The sequence below is a fragment of the Lepidochelys kempii genome, chromosome 2, assembly GCF_965140265.1.
Source record: "Lepidochelys kempii isolate rLepKem1 chromosome 2, rLepKem1.hap2, whole genome shotgun sequence".
NCBI lineage: Eukaryota > Metazoa > Chordata > Testudines > Cheloniidae > Lepidochelys > Lepidochelys kempii.
This window is the reverse complement of record NC_133257.1, coordinates 183,840,590-183,861,894: the sequence shown is the minus strand read 5'-3', so window position 1 is coordinate 183,861,894 and position 21,305 is coordinate 183,840,590. Positions and strand designations below refer to the sequence as shown.

The following is a 21,305-nucleotide window of genomic DNA, read 5'->3' as shown; positions in this document are numbered from 1 at the left end:
GATTGCAGGACTCATGCCAAACTGCAGTCAGGACAGAGCAATCACTGGAAGAAGCCATTTGGAGTAGCTTAGTATAAGGTATCTGTTGGCAGGCTTTTGCTACTGGTTCTGTGGTCCTGCACAATCTCGTGATAAGACCAGTTTTCAAAAACATGCTACTCAGCCTGCACTGCCGCTTCCCCTCCCAGCTGCATTTAACATACTCTAAAGAATTAATGTGATTGAATACATGCCAACTCCAGTGCTCACAAAGGACGCCAGACAAATGTATCGTACAATTAGGACAAGGATGGGGATTGTGCACCTTATTATGAAGCAGCTAGTATTGGCCTCTGTCTGATACAGGCTTTCAAATGAGATGACCCATTGGCCTGTTCCAGTATAGCAGTTTCTGGGTTTAAAGTAGACACCCACTTTTCCCGATATTTTAGAGAAGGAAGGATTGGACTTTTATGTTTCAGATATCAAACCATGTCAAGTTAAATTGTTATGTTACTTGTATGCACAAACACTTGGTCAAACTTTATAAGATATAAATGAATGTGTACTTTATACCCCTGTTATCTCTGGGCACAATCAAGCCCCAATCATGACAGATCTTTCCTTTTTCTCTCTTTGATTACTTCTCCTCTGGCAGATTTTCGTAAGTGCACACCATGTTTTATCTGTGTGAAATTTAAAAAGCTGAGATAGAACAGGATCCCATCCTGCCTGTTCTATCTCCAATGTAAGAATTTACTGATGTCTGTCCTACCTAAAAAGCAGGTACTAATTCTTTGCTATTCCTGGTTTAATATTGAAATTCCGGTTAACAGGGTTCTAATCCAAACATTAAAATTCAAAGACAACAAATGTCAATATAATTTGTGAATCACTTGCATACAATAAATAATGAAAACTAGTTCTGGTGGGACAGATAAATACAGAGGACCATAGCCTTGATAGGCAAGTAATCACCAGAAGAAATGTGAACTATTTTGGTATTTATTTGCTTCTGTGTTCATCTCCCCACTTGTAATATCAGGAGAAGAATGGCTGGTTGGTCAGTGGGGCAGGAGGTCATACCTTATCAAGAAGCAGGGCAGTGAGCTGTCTGGAGGAGGAGGCGGAGGAGACAGGAAAGATTACTCTAAATTTGGATAAACTTCTGTTAATCTTTTCTTTTCATATGACCAAGATTTCAGGCAGCTCAGATGGAGTCTGTGGAGACAGACTGCATGAAGCAAGTGAAAAAGGCCATGGAGCAATTTTGTGTCTGTAACAGATTTTCTCCACACCTCGTATGTAATTTAGTTGAGATGTTGGTTTGTAATGTGTTTATGTTCTCATTCTGGCAAAATGGAGCAGACAGAGAGGTGAGCTGGGAAGCATATACTACAAGGATGCTATTCACCAAAGTGGGCATCTAACAAAGGCTCCCCCTCTATTCTTCTGAGAGCAGTAGGGAGGAATTGGCTGATATTCTATGGTGGTGCAGATATTATTTCATTTCAATGGATTTTGTTCAGGGCCCTTCTGTAGGCTGCATAGAGTTAGCTGTGGAATCAGTGGCCTGACATAGCATGGCAATCTTGGATGAAGGTTTGGGCTAACCTTCAACAAGCCTTGAAAAATTGTACTCATGCATCTGCTTGCCTTAGGCATCCAATTTTGTTGAACAAGCGGGTAAAATATTGTTACTTTATGTTATCATTATCAACTTTGTTATTAGTTATGATAAAGCTAGATGAACAGATTTTGTGCCCGGGCTGGTACATTTTCATGATGATTTTGCAAGGCCACGTTGACCCGAATCCCTACAAACTATGAAACAATGAAGTTGATTGAAATGTCTAATGATATGTAGTATCACAGTATAGGGACACTGTGATGGTGCCCAGGATTCTGAGGCACCTCACCACCACTTGCCCCTAGTATGAAGCAATTTTGCCTGATGCCTGCTGTAGCTCACCTCACTGAAACCAACATCCTCTGGCCACGCACAAGCACTGTCTTCCAGGTCTTTGCAGACCTTTCCCTCTCTGTGCAGGCTAGCGATAGACACACATCAACTTCCGAGTCCTCGGCACACTCCCTGCAGTGTCTAGCCCCTGTCACTGACAGAAATTACCAGGCAAGCTGTCCCCGAAGAGAGAGACAATTTGACTGACACAACTCAGGATCAGGCTTTATAATATTACAGCACTGAAATATATTTACAGTGAAATAATCATAAATTTATTATAAAAGGTTACATTTTAAGAGATAGTGGGTCAGGATAAGAAGTGGAAACAGAACTGGTTCCACATGCAAAACAAAACATAAAATGCAACCCTAGGTCTACAATTTCTAAGAGTTACCTTTCCTATTTAACAAAATCGATTTTCTCTCAAGGATTCAGCCTTTGACAGAGCTGCTGGTTTTCTGTCTTAACTCCCATGTCTTTCCGGGGTTTCCTCTGTGAATGGATCACAAAATGTCCTCCTATTGTTTGTTCTTTGGGGTGCTGGCCCCCATGTTAACTTCACATCCTCATGTTGACTTGGAGTGCAAATGTAGCTCCCACTGTGTTTTGCTTAAAATGCTTAATTTGCATTAGAGACAGGGATATACTTTGCCTAGCAGAAAACTTGTTTGTCAATTCTGCTCTGTTACTAGTTAAAAACGTATATTTAGTAGGTACTCATAACTCCTTACATACCCTCTGTACATACATCTCACAATACCTGTGATGGCTATTGTGTCACTGGCTTTCATTTGATACTGTAAAAGACACTATTTATGGATAAGAACCCTGAAAGTGGCGTTAGGTGTGGTGAGTTTGTCAGGCCTGATAGGAGTTGCTGTTGCAGAACAGGTTTCAGAGTAGCAGCCGTGTTAGTCTGTATTTGCAAAAAGAACTGGAGGACTTGTGGCACCTTAGAGACTAACCCAATTATTTGAGCAGACGCTTTCGTGAGCTTCAGCCGATGAAGTGAGCTGTAGCTCACGAAAGCTTTTGCTCAAATAAATGGGATAGTCTCTAAGGTGCCACAAGTCCTCCTGTTCCTGTTACAGAACAGTGAACCCTGTTCAAGTCGGCACTTGAAGCGTTCTAAGGTTCACAACACATATTACGCAATGTTGTAAGTGCTGTAAATTGACTCTTCACATGTCTTGATGATCTTCATTGTGCTTGCAGGTTGCTCAGGAGAAAGGAAACTGCTCTTTTCAGAAAAACCCTAACCCGTGTGTCATCCCTCAAGAAAATGACAATATTTTTCACACGATCTTTGCTTTTTTTACCAAGTCTGGCAGAAAAGTACTGGTAAGAAATTCCATATATAACTGAAATTTAAAAGAGTCAGATATTGTAAAATGCGTTTGTCAGAGGAATGTGAAGTGGTCAACTACTTTTTTCTTTTCAGAGTAACTTTCATGTAGTCTAAAATAAGAATGACATTTTACTTGTGTTGCAGTGGTCCCCACAGACCTCAGTCCCTCACTGGAAGCTTTGAGGCTACTAAAGTACAGACAATAAAAAAAATAACACAAGTATTAAAGGTTGAATAATATCTTCTGATGCTAAAAGAAAAAAGATTGATACAGGTTGAAGAAATCCAGTGAGTGAGAAATTATATAGAATCAACGTAACTAGCTAATGAGGTGATGCAAAGCCCATTAATGTCATTGGGAGTCTTTCCATTGTTTTCTTTGGACTTTGCATCAGGCACTAAAGGCAGAACTTCAAAGCGTGTTTGCAGCTAGACTTGGAGCAATGTATTGTATATGCAATAGAAATACATAGATTCTTGTTGAAAATGTTTTTCTGCAATACATTTTTCTCTAATCCTTTTATCTCAGGGGAGGTATTCTGACAGGAAGTAATAGATAGCAGGGTTTACTTGCCATGGCTGAAATTTACCCCTGTGCAGAGGCCCAGTACATATTCTGTGTTCAATTCCAGCTTAAGTGCACTGATCCTCAGTTCAGGGATGAATTTCCTGTGACATGGTTTAATGAAGTCCTGGAATGATTATGATTCTGCAGATTCTGAAAACAGACACTGTTTTGTATAAGGGAGGTGTACAATCAATTTTACTGATTCATCAAATGGCTGTTTTCATTCAATCAGTAGGAATGTTTGGTATTGCTAGTTAGTATTAAAATGAATGATTTCCTCCCTTCCTAATACATCTTACAGCCTTTTACTTATTTCCCTTAGGACTGTGAAAGACCAGGCAGGTCCTGCTTAATTATACGCTGCAACTTAAGCTCACTAGCAAAAGCAGAATCCCGCAATATAGATGTTTACATGCTGCTGAATACAGAGATATTAAAGAAGGTAAGTGCTTCTGCCTCTTTCTAGCGCATATGCTCAATAGTAATTTAAATATACTTATATATTGAAATATACATGAAGCATTGAATATTGCCTCCGTCTGTGTCTAGTAGAACTAGTTTAAATTTTTTCACTGAAAAGTTTTAAGTTGATCACTAAAAATTTCCATTTGAAATTTTCATTGTGGTCAAAATTTTCTAATGGTTTTTGTTGAAAACTGGAAACCGTAAATTAAACATTATTTGTGTTAAAAATTTCAGATTTTGGTAAAAATATTCAGTTTTTGGTTTTCAAAAGCCAATACGTTTTACTGAAACCCACAATTATTTACTGAGTTTTGAAAACGAAAATTGTTTCAGGTTTTGGTTTTTCATTGAAAAAATAAATAAAAATGGCAGGAATTTTAGAAAAAAGTAGTTTTTATTCTAAATATCCTATGAAAAACAGCTGGTGCTTTTCAACCAGCTGTAATTGCTATATATCTCACTATAAGATGGCTTTACTTGGCACATCATCCTATTTTGTGAATGAATAAGAATTTCATAGAGAAGCCTCGGAGAAGCCTTTCAGTCTGAGCTGGGATTCAAATGACAGTGAAGAACTTTTTATACTTTAAAAAGAAAAGGAGGACTTGTGGCACCTTAGAGACTAACCAATTTATTTGAGCATAAGCTTTCGTGAGCTACAGCTCACTTCATCCGATGAAGTGAGCTGTAGCTCACGAAAGCTTATGCTCAAATAAATTGGTTAGTCTCTAAGATGCCACAAGTCCTCCTTTTCTTTTTGCGAATACAGACTAACAGGGTTGTTACTCTGAAACCTATACTTTAAAAGCTCCTTCCCTCATTTCAGAAGAATGGGGTGTGTGTATGTCTGTGCGCATGTGCAGGTGGAGTCAGGAGGGAATGTGCAGGATTCATGGATAGTTCTTGGAAACTCTTATTTAAGGCCTTCATGCTTTTATTTTTTTAAATCTGGATCACTGTACATTTTCAATTATTGCAATACTTGGAGTAGTTGACCCCTTTTATTCTAAACCCAAGTCATTGCCAAAATCCTGATATTTAGAAATTAACTGATTTTGGGAACTCTGGCACACTTGGAAACTCTTTAGAATCATAGAAGGTTAGGGTTGGAAGGGACCTCAGGAGGTCATCTAGTCCAACCCCTTTCTTGAAGCAGGACCAATCCCCAATATTTGCCCCAGATTCCTAAATGGCCCCCTCAAGGATTGAACTCACAACCCTGGGTTTAGCAGGCCAATGCTCAAACCACTGAGCTATCCCTCCCCCCAATGTGTTAACACATTGATTAACACATTGCTTTATGTAAAAGTTCAGTTGCAATGGCAGTGGCTGGAATGTTCCAGAAGAAGGTAACTGAAAGATGTCAATCCTGGAGGGTGCTCCCAGGCCTCAGCTCCAACTAAATTGAATAGGAGCTGAGGATGCTTACCCCTTCATGGGAGGCGCTCATCATATTGCTGTATCTGACCTTAAATCAAATCACCTGCGTGTTATAAACAGTTATAAAATAAGACTGTAAGGTTTGTGAACAGTAGATCTGAAGGTGTAATCCTAGATTTTGCTGACTTTTCTTAAGTACATTAAAAATAATTACAATTAGAAATAAATACAAACAAAAACAGCGATACGTGCAGTGTTAAAGTTATGAGGTTTTTCAAACAGTCGGATAATGAGCAGAGTAAGTGTGCATAAACTACGATCCGTGTGTTTATCTTTATTTTGTGATGAGATACAAGGGTAGAAAACTGATAATTTTTTTAATCTGTTACTTCAAATATTTGTTATACAAAGAAAAAACATCACAGCCATCATAAGGAGGCTCAAGATAAGAATAAACATGACATTCATGGTGAGAAACATGATAGCAGGCTAAGCAGTGTTCTGTTCTGTCAGTGAATGAAATAAGATTTGTACATTTTAAAAAGTTTTACTGCATTTCCACTTATTTTGTAGATGAGCTTTTTTGGGGGGATTTTTTTAGTTTACAGTTTAGCTACAGCAAAGGTCTGTCAGATCACGATACTGTAAGATAATCAGAGTAGGAGGATAATAAAATAAATCTGTTAGATAAATCTGTTGGTGACAGCCGTTAGATTAAAAACAAAAAAGGAAAGGTCTTTTCCTAAAGATTAGATAGACACGAGTTGATGTCTTCATGGCCTTTCCAGCTGAAATCACCTCGTATGCTGCTGTTTGTCCATCTTTGAAGAAAGAGCATATAGATGGAGCCAGATGTTTAAGTTGTGCTTGCATACAAATACCCCCACATATGCAAGCAGGTAACTGAGTACACGAAACATGCATTTGTGTACACTGTCAAATTCAGCTCTTCACAGAAGCTCTGCACCAGGCCCATGGGATGTCCTCTGGGACATGTATCTGTCACAGTTCAGGGCAACTGCACCTGTATTTCCTCCTCTATGATCCCCAAGGGCAGGGCTGTCCTTACCCATACGCAAAGTAAGCAGCTGCGTAGGGCACCAGGAAATTTGGGGCACCAAATTTCCTGGTGCCCTGCGCAGCTGTGTGCTGCTCCAGCCCCTGCTCCGCCACTTCCCCATGGCCCCTGCCCCTCCCCACCTCTTCCCACCCCTGCTCCACCTCAGCCCCTCCCCCACTCCACCCCTTCCCCAAAGCCTCCTCCCCATCCCGCCTCTTCCCGCCCCTGCTCCACCCCAGCCCTGCCCCCACTCCCCTGAGGACTGCAGCAGGGCTGGGCCTGCACTCACTGGCGGCGGAAAGTGCAGCAGCCCAGCCCCAGCCATGCCGCCGGTGAGTGCTGGGGGGTGGTCCCCCCTGTTGCCCAAGTCAGCCCACCTCCCCACAGAGGCCTGGGGCCAACCCCTCCCCCCCCACGGAGGCCTGCCCCACTCCCCCACTGCACGGGGGGTGTAGCTGCATAGGTCCCCAGAATAGCTAGGGATGGCCCTGCCCAAGGGCACCCATTCTCAGGTTTCCAACTCCCCAGCAGTCACCTCTCTTGAGTGGAGACATGAATCTTCCTTCTGACAGGGTTTTTTCCCAGGCTGCATAGTTCCCTGCCTATACTGTGAATTCCCCCGCAACTCAGACTGTTTCAGCAGGCTGCTTTGCCTTTCTTCTTTAGAGGCTATAAACAGCGTGCTTGCCACAGTAAGTTACCACACAGCTCTTTCTAAGCAAGCACATTTATTCTTATGGTAAAAGCATTACAGAGAAAAAATATTAAAAACAATAAAAGAAATCTACATGCATGCTAATAAGCTTACCTAAGATCACCATAACAAAGGCTGTCAGGTGAACAGTCCTTCAGATCCCACTAAAGGTTTTTTCCCTGTGGTCAAAAGTTCATAATAGCTATGGCTCAGAACAAGCACACCCATGAATCTGTGAGTTACTGTTTTATCTAGTTTGGGTCTGAACTTTTGAAGAGACCATGAACAGGAAATCAGCCAGACAATTGGTTTCTCCTTAAGGCCTAGCTTCAAAAGGATAGGTCTGGAGCTGGGTAATTTTCATTGCCCTCCTCCCAGCTATTTTCTAGGAAACCTGTTTTCAGTTTGTTTGTCTCAAAAATTTATTCTTGACTGGTCTGTTTTTCAGTATAGTCCTTTGACGCTCCCAATGCTTCCCACGGTTTACATTAGTCATGTCTGCTAGAGTAGTTACATACAATCCAACAATAACACATACACATTAATTCAAGAAAATTTGTCCAAGAAAGTGCAGGAAATTGTCATATCTGTCACGGTGTCACCCACATAGAATAGTGAACTGCACATTTAAATGGCTACCTGTGTCCCCAACCACCAATTTATTCTTGCAGTGTAGATGCAGGTGTGGTAAAGAATTCATTAAACTCATTTGAGCTGTAATTATAAGAATACACCACTCTATTTATTCATTAAGGGCCAGATTGTTGCCTCACCTTATGTGGGTGCAAACTGAGAAGGGGGGGGGGGAGTTAAGAGTAGCCCTTCACACTTGGCAGCCCTGATGCTTGGGAGGATGGCAGAGGCTGCACCTGAAATGCTTCCCCTTGGGAGCAACTTGCCAGAAAGGGGGCAGGGTTTAGGTGGAACAGTGGTTTCTCACCCCCCAACAGAGTGGGCTGCCTATATTGGGGAGTGGGTGCATGATGCCCCTCAGTTCTCTGGGCAAGATGGCTGTGCATCATCCTCAGAACATGGTAATGCCACAATCTAGTCCTAAATCAAAAGTAACCTTACAAAAATACCTACTGTATAAGAGTAAACAATGTGTTTAAAAAGGCAACTGGTTGGAAAATTTGTGTTTAAACGTTCTGTATAAAATACAAGGCAAAGTCACTTACTAATGGAAATATAAATCAAATACTTGCACTTTATGCAGTGTGCTGTGTCTGGAATTATTTTAAATAATTAAACAATTTTATCATATACTGTATATAAGTCTATCGCAGCTTCCAAATATCTGTTTCTAACTACTTGGGAACCATTGTGGTAAAGATTTAGCTTGTCTATGTTGATTGGCAATGTGCTGTGTTTTTCTGCTGTGTTGTGAGGCTGGGGTAGCCTTAAAAACAGCCCAAATTCAAATAAAAAAAGAAGTCCAATGTTTTGTGGGATGCCTTTAATTTCAGTCTGAGATAATGCACTGTACTTTGTCCATCCATGTCCCAAGCTCAAGGTGCATGTGATTTCAGGTAGTATAAATCAGTGTAGCACTCAATTGCCAATCCAGCTGCCCTGGAGCATAAGGATAGAATATAATGTTATTAAATTGAAAAAGGTTGTTTTTAACTACTTTTGTTTTTAATTCTCAGGACAGTTCATCAGTCATCCAGTTTGTGACCAGGGCGAAGGTGAGGGTGGACACAACACTCAGGATTGTGGAAGTGCCTAATGGGAATCCTGAAGATGCAACAGTAAGTGACTGTCTGAAAAGAAAGGTCCCCATGTCCCATTAGTATGGAATACATTAGGGGAGCTAGGCAACTGGAATGTGTGGGTTTGGCCAACAAAAATGAGCGAGTCTGACTTCCTTTGAATGCACTAGCAGCAGGACTTCATAGTGTTTCTGTGGTTTGACTTGCTGTGATACCCGTGCCATCATAGCAAATGATATTGTGTGGGGCCGTATACTCTATGTTGTAGCTAGTCAAAGTTGCAAAGGACTTTGGGATACCTTTGCCAGCATTAAGTTAGGCTTCTCACTGTGAAGTTGATGTCAGCTTTAAACTAATTCAGATTTTTTTTGAAACTCCAGTGGGGTTTTTCCTCAGCAAAATCTCATCAGATATGACATTTTGAAATACGTAAATGTTTTAATAATAATTTGAGGTCAAAGACAATAACCAAAAATGTTTGAAATTTATAGACAAGATCATCAACTTTTCTTTATCTCCACCTTTTATGTCTAGCTATTGCAGTGTGCATACAACACAAGGACTATAAATTCACTAATTTATATCAGCCCTTGATGGTGAGAGAGGACGACTGCTCCCTTTTTGTTTAGCCCCAGCAACCTGAAAGTTTGTGTCTTCAGAGAAGCCCTCCTTAACAGGAAGAAATTTTAATTGTACAGTATTTGAAAATAGATGGTAGGATTTTCAAAGTAGTTAAGTGACTTAGGAGCACACGTTCAATTGAAAGTTGCTGGCACTTGTGTTCCTAAAGCACTTACGCACTTTTGAAAATCTGACCCAGAGTATTTAATTATCACTGATGCTACTGAGCCTAATTCTAAAGGTTCCATCTTGCTTAAAAACTATCCATGTTCATGATACAAGCAGTCTGGGAGCCCCGTGTTCAAAGATTGTTTACAGCTTTTTCTAATTTGCTTAATACTGGGTTAATGACTATAAAAAAGCCTTTAGGCTGAGATTTTGAAATCCTCCTCGTGGATTTAGACACTTAATTCCCATTATTTTTAATGGGAGTTGTGCATCTAAGTCCCCAAAGGCAGCTTTGTAAACTTCAGCCTTAATGTTTAATATACCATGTATATAAAGTAGCTAGGCCGAAATGTATAGCCAGGCTTCAGACCAGGTTTTTGCAGGTGTATACATATTATGAAGAATATGCTAATACTGTTCTGATTAAGCAGCAGTTGTTCTTCATTATCATTAGGCTAAATCAGTCTCCAGGGCACCCTCCCATATAGCAGTCATCCCAATTCAATATGTCCCAATTAGAAAGAGTAATATTATTTTTACATTTATAAAACACCTTTCATCTGCAATCCCCTTACCAATTATATACATAATATATACTGAGCGTGGTGGAGGGCTGCAAAATAGTCATTTGCAGAAAGATGTGGATTTAATGCTGTACAACAGTTACTCTTTTAGACCTGGATTCAACAAGGCAAGTAGTCCCATTGACATATTCAGGCCTTACTGACCAGGATTTGGGACATTTCATTGCACCTTAATTCTTCTCAAACAAAATTCCACTTATCATGCAGAATTTGACCTATAGCAAGCATGTACCTTACACATACTATGGATTTTCCTTATATCTATACCAGTCAGCATGAAAGTGATTTCTTTTGTCCTTGAAGCATAATTGGGTTTTCTGAAAATTGTACACAGTTATTATTTATTATTACTTGTATTGGTGTAGCACCAAAGAGCCCAGTAGTGGACCCAGCCCCCACTGTGCTAGATGCTGTACAAACACAGAAGAAGACAGTCCCTGCCCCCAAATGTACTAAACTTAGGAAGTATTTTAGAGAACAGAAATAGATGTTTGGTTAGAAATGGGAAAGAAAAAGAAATTCTCCTTCTGTAGAGTATCTCAGTACTTATTGCATGGGTCAAATCATGAGGTAATTACTCAATTTTTACCTATCAGTCCTTATCCAAACAAAACACCTTGTGGCTCAATGGGAATTTTGTCTGAATAAGGACTTCAAGATTTAGCTGTATAAAAATAGGGCTCATACTGTTGGTTAGTCAGTCACATTTCCCCAACCCTCTCTGCCAGTGCACCCCCATAATTGGACTGCAGCACTGCCTATTTGGCCTACCTCTAGGTCTCTCTCTAATTCAATTGGGCAGCACTGAGTGATTCTTGCACTTCTGTGGCTGCATTTAATTGATTAGTGGTGCAATACTTGAGATGAAATCCTGGCCCCATTGAAATTTACGGGGCCAGGATTTCACCCCTTTATGTTACAGTCTGTAAAGGTTTTGGGCATCCTTCCCAATGACTTTGGGGATCCTTCCCAATGACTTTGTGAACTACTTTGTGAACTGTAAGGGGTTGTTATTATTTAGTGCTCAAAATTTAGAAATGATTTAATCACAACATGAGGTCTGCTGTATTTAATTCTTATCAAATGCTTGGAAAAAATATTGTCCTTTTCCTGTCTGTGGAAGGCCTTGGGTAGCAGTGATTACAGAGTTCATCGTACATGCTCTGAAAAGACATGAATCTTTAAACAAAAGGTTGCTGCTGATTTCCGAGAAGATGAAATGGAAGGGGAGCATGCTTGGCATATTTTAGTAGTGTAAATCAATTTGTGATTTCAGTTTTTTCTAATGTGAATGCTATTTTCTGTCTCCCTTATGCTATTTCCATATGTCTGTTGGTTTCTCCACTGTTGTATGTTTTGGATAGGGTCGTGTTGAAAGAAAAATTTAAGACATGTGGTTGGCTCATGGTATTAATATTTTTTCTTTCCTTCTCCTTCTTCTGGTGGAGTGCAGATGAGAACAATACTTGTTGCAAACCACAGTTATTTAATTGTAACCAGGGGCCGAGGGGTGGGTGGGGGGGATATCATTTCTTTGTCCATTCCTCTCACTCCCTTCTTTTAAAAAAAATCCCTTTCTCTCTCTTTTTTTGTTGTTGTTGACCACTGAATGCTGTACCATATCCATCTGGCTACTGGCTCCATCTGAGCTGCTGCTCATGGACATGCTTTGAGTCAGCTGATAGAATTGGTATCTAGCAGTGAAAGCAGAATTTCCTCAGACGCTCTATCACGCTAATTTCCGTAAAGCCAATAAGACTTGTTAGCTAAGACTGATTTAGACAGTCCTGCTGACTTGCTGTCTTGATTTCATTGGGGTTTTTTGCAGCTTAGCACCCGATTTCACAGCTCAAACAATTTTAAACAGGGACACCATGAAACAGGAAGCGAGAGGGTTCCAAATTAGTGTACTAAATACTTATGATAACAAGTCCATTCATGTTGTTTCATTTGTTTACCAAACTCTCATAGATTCTCAACAAGGGACATGCAAAACCCTAAATAAAGGCCAGTGAGATAGCAAGAGGCTCCCTTTTGGAAAATATTACTGAATGGATGGGATATCCCTTTTTTTAGAACAGTTGCATTAACATAGAATCATAGAATAACAGAGTTGGAAGGGATCTCTGGAGGCCATCTAGTCCAACCCCCTGCCCAGAGCAGGACCAATCCCAACTAAATCATCCCAGCCAGAGCTTTGTCAAGCCTGACCTTAAAAACTTCTAAGGAAGGGGATTCCACCACCTCCCTAGATAACACATTCCAGTGTTTCACCACCCTCCTAGTGAAAAAGTTTTTCCTAATATCCAACCTAAACCTCCCCCACTGCAACTTGAGACCATTACTCCTTGACTTGTCATCTGCTATCACTGAGAATAGTCTAGATCCATCCTCTTTGGATCCACTTTTCAGGTAGTTAAAAGCTGCTATCAAATCCCCCCTCATTCTTCTCTTCCGTAGACTAAACAATCCCAGTTCCCTCAGCCTCTCCTCATAACTCATGTGTTCCAGTCCCCTAATCATTTTTGTTGCCCTTCGCTGGACTCTCTACATCCTTCTTGTAGTGTGGGGCCCAAAACTGGACACAGTACTCCAGATGAGGCCTCACCAATGTCGAATAGAGGGGAACGATCACGTCCCTCGATCTGCTGGCAATGCCCCTACTTATACATCCCAAAATGCCATTGGCCTTCTTGGCAACAAGGTCACACTGTTGACTCATATCCAGCTTTTCATCCACTGTCACCCCTAGGTCCTTCTCTACAGAACTGCTGCCTAGCCATTCGGTCCCTAGTCTGTAGCGGTGCATTGGATTCTTCCGTTCTAAGTGCAAGACTCTGCACTTGTCCTTGTTGAACCTCATCAGATTTCTTTTGGCCCAATCCTCCAATTTGTCTAGGTCCCTCTGTATCCTATCCCTACCCTCCAGCATATCTACCACTCCTCCCAGTTTAGTGTCATCTGCAAACTTGCTTAGGGTGCAATCCACACCATCCTCCAGATCATTAATGAAGATATTGAACAAAACCAGCCCCAGGACCAACCCTTGGGGCACTCCGCTAGATACCGGCTGCCAACTAGACATGGAGCCATTGATCACTGCCCTTTGAGCCCGAGAATCTAGCCAACTTCCTACCCACCTTGTAGTGCATCCATCCAGCCCATACTTTTTTAACTTGCTGACAAGAATACTGTGGGAGACCGTGTCAAAAGCTTTGCTAAAGTCGAGGAATAACACATCCACTGCTTTCTCTTCATCCACAGAACCAGTTATCTCATCATAGAAGGCAATTAGATTAGTCAGGCATGACTTTCCTTTGGTGAATCCATGCTGACTGTTCCTGATCACTTTCCTCTCGTCTAAGTGCTTCAGAATTGATTCCTTGAGGACATGCTCCATGATTTTTCCGGGGACTGAGGTGAGGCTGACCGACCTGTAGTTCCCAGGATCATCCTTCTTCCCTTTTTTAAAGATGGGCGCTACATTAGCCTTTTTCCAATCTTCCGGGACTTCCCCCATGGCCATGAGTTTTCAAAGATAATGGCCAATGGCTCTGCAATCACATCCGCCAATTCCTTTAGCGCTCTCGGATGCAACGCATCCGGCCCCATGGACTTGTGCACGTCTAGTTTTTCTAAATAGTCCCGAACCACTTCTTCCTTCACAGAGGGCTGGCCACCTCCTCCCCATGCTGTGCTGCCCAGTAGAGTAGTTTGGGAGCTGACCCTGTTCGTGAAGACAGAGGCAAAAAAAGCATTGAGTACGTTAGCTTTTTCCACATCCTCTGTCACAAGGTTGCCTCTCTCACTTAGTAAGGGGCCCACACTTTCCTTGCCTTTCTTCTTATTGCCAACATACCTGAAGAAACCCTTCTTGTTACTCTTAACATCCCTCGCTAGCTGCAACTCCAGGTCTGATTTAGCCTTCCTGATTTCATTCCTACATGCCCGAGCAATATTTATATACTCATCCCTGGTCATTTGTCCAGTCTTCCACTTCTTGTAAGCCTCTTTTTTGTGTTTAAGATCAGCACGGATTTCACTGTTAAGCCAAGCTGGTCGCCTGCCATATTTACTATTCTTTCTACACATCGGGATGGTTTGTCCCTGTAACCTCAATAAGGATTCTTTAAAATACAGCCAGCTCTCCTGGACTCCTTTCCCCCTCATGTTATTCTCCCAGGGGATCCTGCCCATCAGTTCCCTGAGGGAGTCAAAGTCTGCTTTTCTGAAGTCCAGGGTCCATATTCTGCTGCTTTCCTTCCTTCCTTGTGTCAGGATCCTGAACTCGATCATCTCATGGTCACTGCCTCCCAGGTTCCCCTCCATTTTTGCTTCCCCTACTAATTCTTCCCGGTTTGTGAGCAGCAGGTCAAGAAGAGCTCCACCCCTAGTTGGTTCCTCCAGCACTTGCACCCGGAAATTGTCCCCTACAGTTTCCAAAAACTTCCTGGATTGTCTGTGCACCGCTGTATTGCTCTCCCAGCAGATATCAGGATGATTGAAGTCGCCTGTGAGAACCAGGGTGTGCGATCTAGTAGCTTCTGTGACTTGCTGGAAGAAAGCCTTGTCCACCTCATCCCCCTGGTCTGGTGGTCTATAGCAGACTCCCTCCACGACATCACACTTGTTGCTCAGGCTTCTAAACTTAATCCAGAGACTCTCAGGTTTTTCTGCAGTTTCATACTTGAGCTCTGAGCAGTCATACTGCTCCCTTACATACAGTGCAACTCCCCCACCTTTTCTGGCCTCCCTGACCTTCCTGAACAGTTTATACCCATCCATGACAGTACTCCAGTCATGCGAGTTATCCCACCAAATCTCCATTATTCCAATCACATCATAATTCCCTGACTTTGCCAGGACCTCCAGTTCTCCCTGCTTGTTTCCCAGGCTTTGTGCGTTTGTATATAGGCACTTGAGATAACCCGCTGATCGCCCCTTGTTCTCAGTATGAGGCAGGAGCCCTCCCCCTCACACACTCCTGGTCGTGCTTCCTCCCAGTATCCCGCTTCCCCACTTACCTCAGGGCTTTGGTCTCCTTCCCCCGGTGAACCTAGTTTAAAGCCCTCCTCACTAGGTTAGCCAGCCTGCTCGTGAAGATGCTCTTCCCTCTCTTCGTTAAGTGGAGCCCGTCTCTGCCTAGCATGCCTCCTTCTTGGAACACCATCCCATGGTCGAAGAATCCAAAGCCTTCTCTCCGACACCACCTGCGTAGCCATTCATTGACTTCCACGATTCGACGATCCCTACCCCGGCCTTTTCCTTCCACGGGGAGGGTGAACGAGAACACCACTTGCGCCTCATACTCCTTTATCCTCCTTCCCAGAGCCACGTAGTCTGCAGTGATCCGCTCAAGGTCATTCTTGGCAATATCATTGGTGCCCACGTGGAAAAGCAGGAAGGGGTAGCTGTCCGAGGGCTTGATGAGACTCGGCAGACTCTCCGTCACATCGTGAATCTTAGTCCCTGGCAAGCAGCAGACTTCTCTGTTCTCCCGGTCAGGGCGGCAGATAGATGACTCAGTCCCCCTGAGGAGAGAGTCCCCGACCACCACCACCTGCCTCCTTCTCTTGGGAGTGGTGGTCGTGGAACCCCCAACCTTAGGACAGTGCATCTCATGCCTTTCAACTGGTGGAGTCTCCTTCTGCTCCCTTCCCCCAGATGTATCATTGATTTAGTAGATATCAATTTTAAAGGCAGTATCAGGAGTTTCTCTGAGTTTTGTTGGCTCCCTCTAATGTGTTCTCGCTCTGATGTCAATAGGTCAAATCCTGCTCACTTTGTTCACACAAGTAGCCCTGTTCAATCATGTGAATAAGGTGAACAGGATTTGGATTTGGCTTAGTGCCTGCAACAATAAGACTCAGGTAATTTCATAGGTTTCAGAGTAGCAGCCGTGTTAGTCTGTATTCGCAAAAAGAAAAGGAGTACTTGTGGCATCTTAGAGACTAACAGATTTATTTGAGCATTAGCACTGAATGCATCCGATGAAGTGAGCTGTAGCTCACGAAAGCTTATGCTCAAATAAATTTGTTAGTCTCTAAGGTGCCACAAGTACTCCTTTTCTTTTTGTAATTTCATAGTGGCTGAAATTGATGTTTATAACTAGTAGTTTTACAGAGGTGAGACTTGCAGTCTTTGAGGCCATGTGGAGCATGTAGATGAGACTCTCTTCTCCTCTGGAAGTGTCTCACAGAACAATAATTTTAGTCCTAGAAGACTGTAGTGATTGACTTGTCAGATCTAATGACAGCGTCATGCAACTGCTTCTGTACAGGAGAAGGAATTCCATTATCTTTACTATAATCCTGTTCACTTATGCTAAGTATCCCATAACACCTTGCATTTGTTGAAGTCAGCTTTGGCTTAAGTAGATTAGGAAACCATCAGGATCAAGGCATATGAATATTCTAGCCAGATACAAACCTAAGAAGTGTCTGTCTTCATGCTCTTGGGACCTAGAGTGGGCATATTATGAACAAAGATATAGGGAGGCACACCATGAAAAACCAGATAGTTGATTCACTAAATCTAGATTCAGATGGTATACCTTTTACTTATAAATGGGAAAGGTATAAAAAGATGGATGTAGGGGAGTAACTTGGGAGCACACCTTCTGTGTAAGGTGAATATACTAATGTTGCATGAGATGGGTTCCCAGATACTGGTATCATATTGAACCTTCCTGCACTATATTATTATTGGCTTAGAGCAGTAAACCTGACTGATATTGGTTATTTGGTCGCTTGACTATATTTCGTAATGAACCAAAGCAGTTGAAATATACAATTTATCAGTAAAGCAAGAAGAAACGCTGCTCAGAATCTGGATGGAGGGAAGGATAGGCTAAATTTCATCTCACTCAGTCCAATCCAATAATTGTCAGCCCCTCTCTTGAGAAAGTGAGAACCCACCTAGCTGGATGGATGAAGGAGAACCCAAGCTGAAATGCCTGAAGCTTCTGCAGCAAAACACCCCAAAAAGTAGGGTTGGCCTGGAGAAAGAAATTGACAGATCCCATGGAGGTGAACAGGTTGTGAAATATCTCACCCCAAGCACTGCCTGTAAGTGTCTCATGTACATTCAACGTTTCATACAGGTACCTCAGTGTCTGATACTTAAAACTCCTGTGTGAATGATGTCTCTACTGGAATTCCCCCAAACTGGTACTCGAAAGAACAAGTTGTTCAATTTGCTAGTACTGTTGTTTTAAATAAGTACCGCAGTGGTCCAAAACAGTACCTCTCACAGGTGTTTACTGTAGAATACAATATTTTTTTAATAATGCGTGTATCCCCAAATGTAGAACAGTGTATGGTACCCAGAATGTATTGTGCTTCTCTGTTAGGAATATGGGTAAAAAGGAATGCAGGGGAGCCGGGACTACTGAAGATTTGACAATTATGCATTTGAAATCAATTTTCATTGGATTATCTTCCTCATTCTTATAGATTCTGATTCAATAGTCCATCCCTATTCAGCAAAGAATTTAAGTACAAGCTTAATTTCAAGCACATGCTTAAATACCATTAAAACCTATGGGGCGTAAAAACGTGTTAAATACTTTGCTGAATTGCAGTGGTAAAGAATAAGCTTTTTAAGAGAACTGATTTCTATAGTCCCCTTTTTGTTCACAAAGATGGTCAGAAACATAAAATATTAATTTGGTAAAACGAAACGTTGAGCTGATAAAAATGGCCTTGGTCAGAAGAGTTCAAAATTTCAAAGAGCAATGAAATTGTGTAATTCCGCATTACTGTAAAGGATGAGGATGAAATTGCTCTTAAGGAACAAGAGCACTTTCTCAATGGCATCCATGCACACTGGGATCAATGTACAGTATGAACAATGAAAAAGGGTGTTTCAGCTTAGAAGTTTCCCCCTTCTCATCACTTTGAGAATCCATAAGCAGAGTGTGAAATTTAAAAGATAAATATAAAGATAGAAATCCTGATACATTCCAGAGAGAACCTAGTTTTTCATTGCATTTCCTTGGCATTTGTTCAGAGCTCATAAGTAAACCTTTAATTCACTCCATATTTTATGACCGTTTCATGTTCTTTTCAGATCAAGTCTGCACCCACCCCCAACACACCCTTGTCTCCTGTACAAATAATGTATGCTTCCAGACTTTGTGGGAAGTTTGTCACATTTGAGACAGCATTACATTACTCTTCATGTTAGCTGTCCTAAAGAAGTTGTGCTATCAAGCTGGACAGGAATGGGAAGTCCAAGATTTGTTCTCTGACAGAGTTTTCAGTTGTAAGCATTTCAAAGCAGGGAGGCAGGGTGGCGCAGTAATTGCCTGTCTCCAAACTTCTTTTTCTCCCAGCTTCCTACAGCTCAGTTTATGTCCTCTTGCTGATGAGGATTCTGACGTATGATGTATTGATTATTTGTTTTTGTTTTTTCTTCACTAGAACTCTCATGGCCATGAATATGATAATTGTAGGCTTGATCATTGTTGTGCCAAAAGATTGGTTGTGGTTAGAATTTGAGGACTTCAGAGGGATAAGTAAATTAAGATATACAACTTCCTCACTCCTCTCCAAACCACAAAACCATAAAGAAGATAGTCATAGGTTTTTATTTTTACAGTTGATTTAGTGATAGAAGACACCAGATAATGAATAAAACAATTCTTATCCCCCACCCACTGAGCAAGCATAGCTTGGGCTGTGACTGTGAAGGCTTTTCCCAATTATCCCAGCCTCAAACCTGAACTAAAGAGTTCTATCTCCAGAGAGGTGATCATTATAGTCCATTCTCCATCTCCATTAAGTCCTTGGTCTCTATCTGTTGACAAAGGGCCTATTCTGACAGTGATTTTTGTGACATGGATATTTGTATGCTATGAAGGGGCTAGAGAATATCACCTAATTTTGCAGACAGCCATCACTGAAAAGTCAGCATTTGCCAAAGTTCCTGCCCAGCAGCATATGTGATAGCAAAGTTTTTTTTTCCAATAGTTGCAGTGGGAAATAACTGTGGTATCGGTCTTTTGAGCAACAGTTTATATTTCTAGAGGACAGAAGCACATTGTAGCCACCACTAGAAACCAGCTGCCTCTGACAAATTGTATCATCTTTCCAAACTGGCACAGTGATACAAGGAAGATTAAAAATAAAATGTTCGGTTTCTCAAGGTGGCATTTTCCTAACACCAGTTTTCATACAGCCCAACAGGAGACAGGAAACTCTCCATCCATCCAGACATCTCAAAGTACTTTACACACACTTTGTGCTAATGTTTAATGCTAGAGCTTATCTACCTCTGAGGTGAAATATAATTACCATAGAGCACGGACATCTCATTATTATTATAATTCATTATTTGTGTTACTGTAGCACATAGGAGCCCCGGCCATGGACCAGGACTCCATTGTGCTAGGTGCTGTACAAAACAGAACAAAAAAGACAGTCCCTGCCCCAAATAGCTTACAATCTAAGTCTGAGACAAGAGAAAACAGATTGATGTCAACAGAGTGCAAGGAAACAAGACAAGACAGCTACAGAGTGTCACAGATGAGAGCTGAACAATGTGATTGTGGCAAATGTCATGTTAGTGCCATGATGTTTGCTGGGAGGTGGGGAGGGGATTACTTAGGGACGTGATCAGCTCAGAACATCTTCAAACATTTTCCAGTAGTTCTGTGCTTAGTAAAAAGAAGGGCTTGGGGGAATTCATCCTTCAGGGGTTATTCTGAGAATTCAAACTCATAACCACACACAATCAGACCCAGGTTCTACATTTGAAAACTTTAAACTTGGCACCAGCTATTCTTATGTTCTTCCCGAAGGAGGGAGGAACAGCGTATGATACCTGCTGGTTCACATTGATTTATTTTCCTTTAAAGGAAACATTTTCTTGAATTTGGATTAATTTTTTTGCTAAAGTAAAATATTCTACCATATCATCTGAAAGACACACCCCTCCATTCTGTGGATGTATATTATTGTTACTGCTTTAACAATGAGAAGCCTAAAGAAGTTAACAGTGCACTAAAATTTCTGCAATATATGGAAGAAACTAACAATTGCCACAAAGAATTGTAAATGTAACCACTGCTTCTCTCCAGAATGACTGGCAATAGAGAGGAACCTCTCACTTCAAAGTGATCTTGGTAGCTTGGAGTTTTTTAACTTTTGTTAAAAGTTAAAATCATTTGTTAAAACGCATTTGTGTGGTGTTGATTTTATTTTATTGGTCATTTGGTTGTTTCCTTTTTAATCCATGAAAAATAAGGAATCTCAGATGTAGAGAGAATCAGTTAATCAAACCTACTTCCACCACATTCTCATGGAGCAAACTATATTTAAAATAACAGGTCTGCATTTTGCTTGCCTTGTGTATGCAGTAGAGAGAAGTACGGTTTCATGGATCTAAGTTCCAGACTGTACTTGAATTCTCTTCCCAGTGCAGTTGCCTGCTGAGGAAAGGTGTAGCCTTGAACTGCTGTTTGAACAGTGCAGAGAGAGGGGAAAATGGGCCTTGCTGATGGTTGCAGAACTCTGTGTGGGTTCTGGTGCAACTGGCTGTGGGAAAATATTTTGAAAATGGCAGCCACCGATTAATATATTTCAGCTTCCTGTACACATTTGCTGCTGTTCATGCTACATTCAGATCAAACATCTGGTGGCTAGATAGAATTACCAACTGGTATGAAAACTGTTTGCATGGAGGGAGAAGAAATGTGTGTAAGTTTAGCTGTATTCTTATTATTCTTCCACAAATGGTACAGTCCAGTCTCATCAATA

The 21,305-nt window shown here is 41.5% G+C and overlaps 1 protein-coding gene across 3 annotated transcripts in view; it reads left to right on the top strand.

Moving 5' to 3' along the window:
• The window catches only part of ITGA9 (integrin subunit alpha 9), a 294,601-nt gene that overhangs the window by 250,163 nt on the left and 23,133 nt on the right, over positions 1-21,305 (top strand). For all 3 annotated transcript variants that reach the window (XR_012157453.1, XR_012157452.1, XM_073332985.1), the window contains exons 24-26: positions 3,161-3,286; positions 4,184-4,303; positions 9,110-9,211. Coding sequence is in view for 1 of the 3 variants with exons in the window: in XM_073332985.1 (XP_073189086.1) it covers positions 3,161-3,286; positions 4,184-4,303; positions 9,110-9,211 (348 nt within the window). In the remaining 2 variants the exon portion in view is untranslated. The remainder of the gene's footprint in view (positions 1-3,160; positions 3,287-4,183; positions 4,304-9,109; positions 9,212-21,305) is intronic.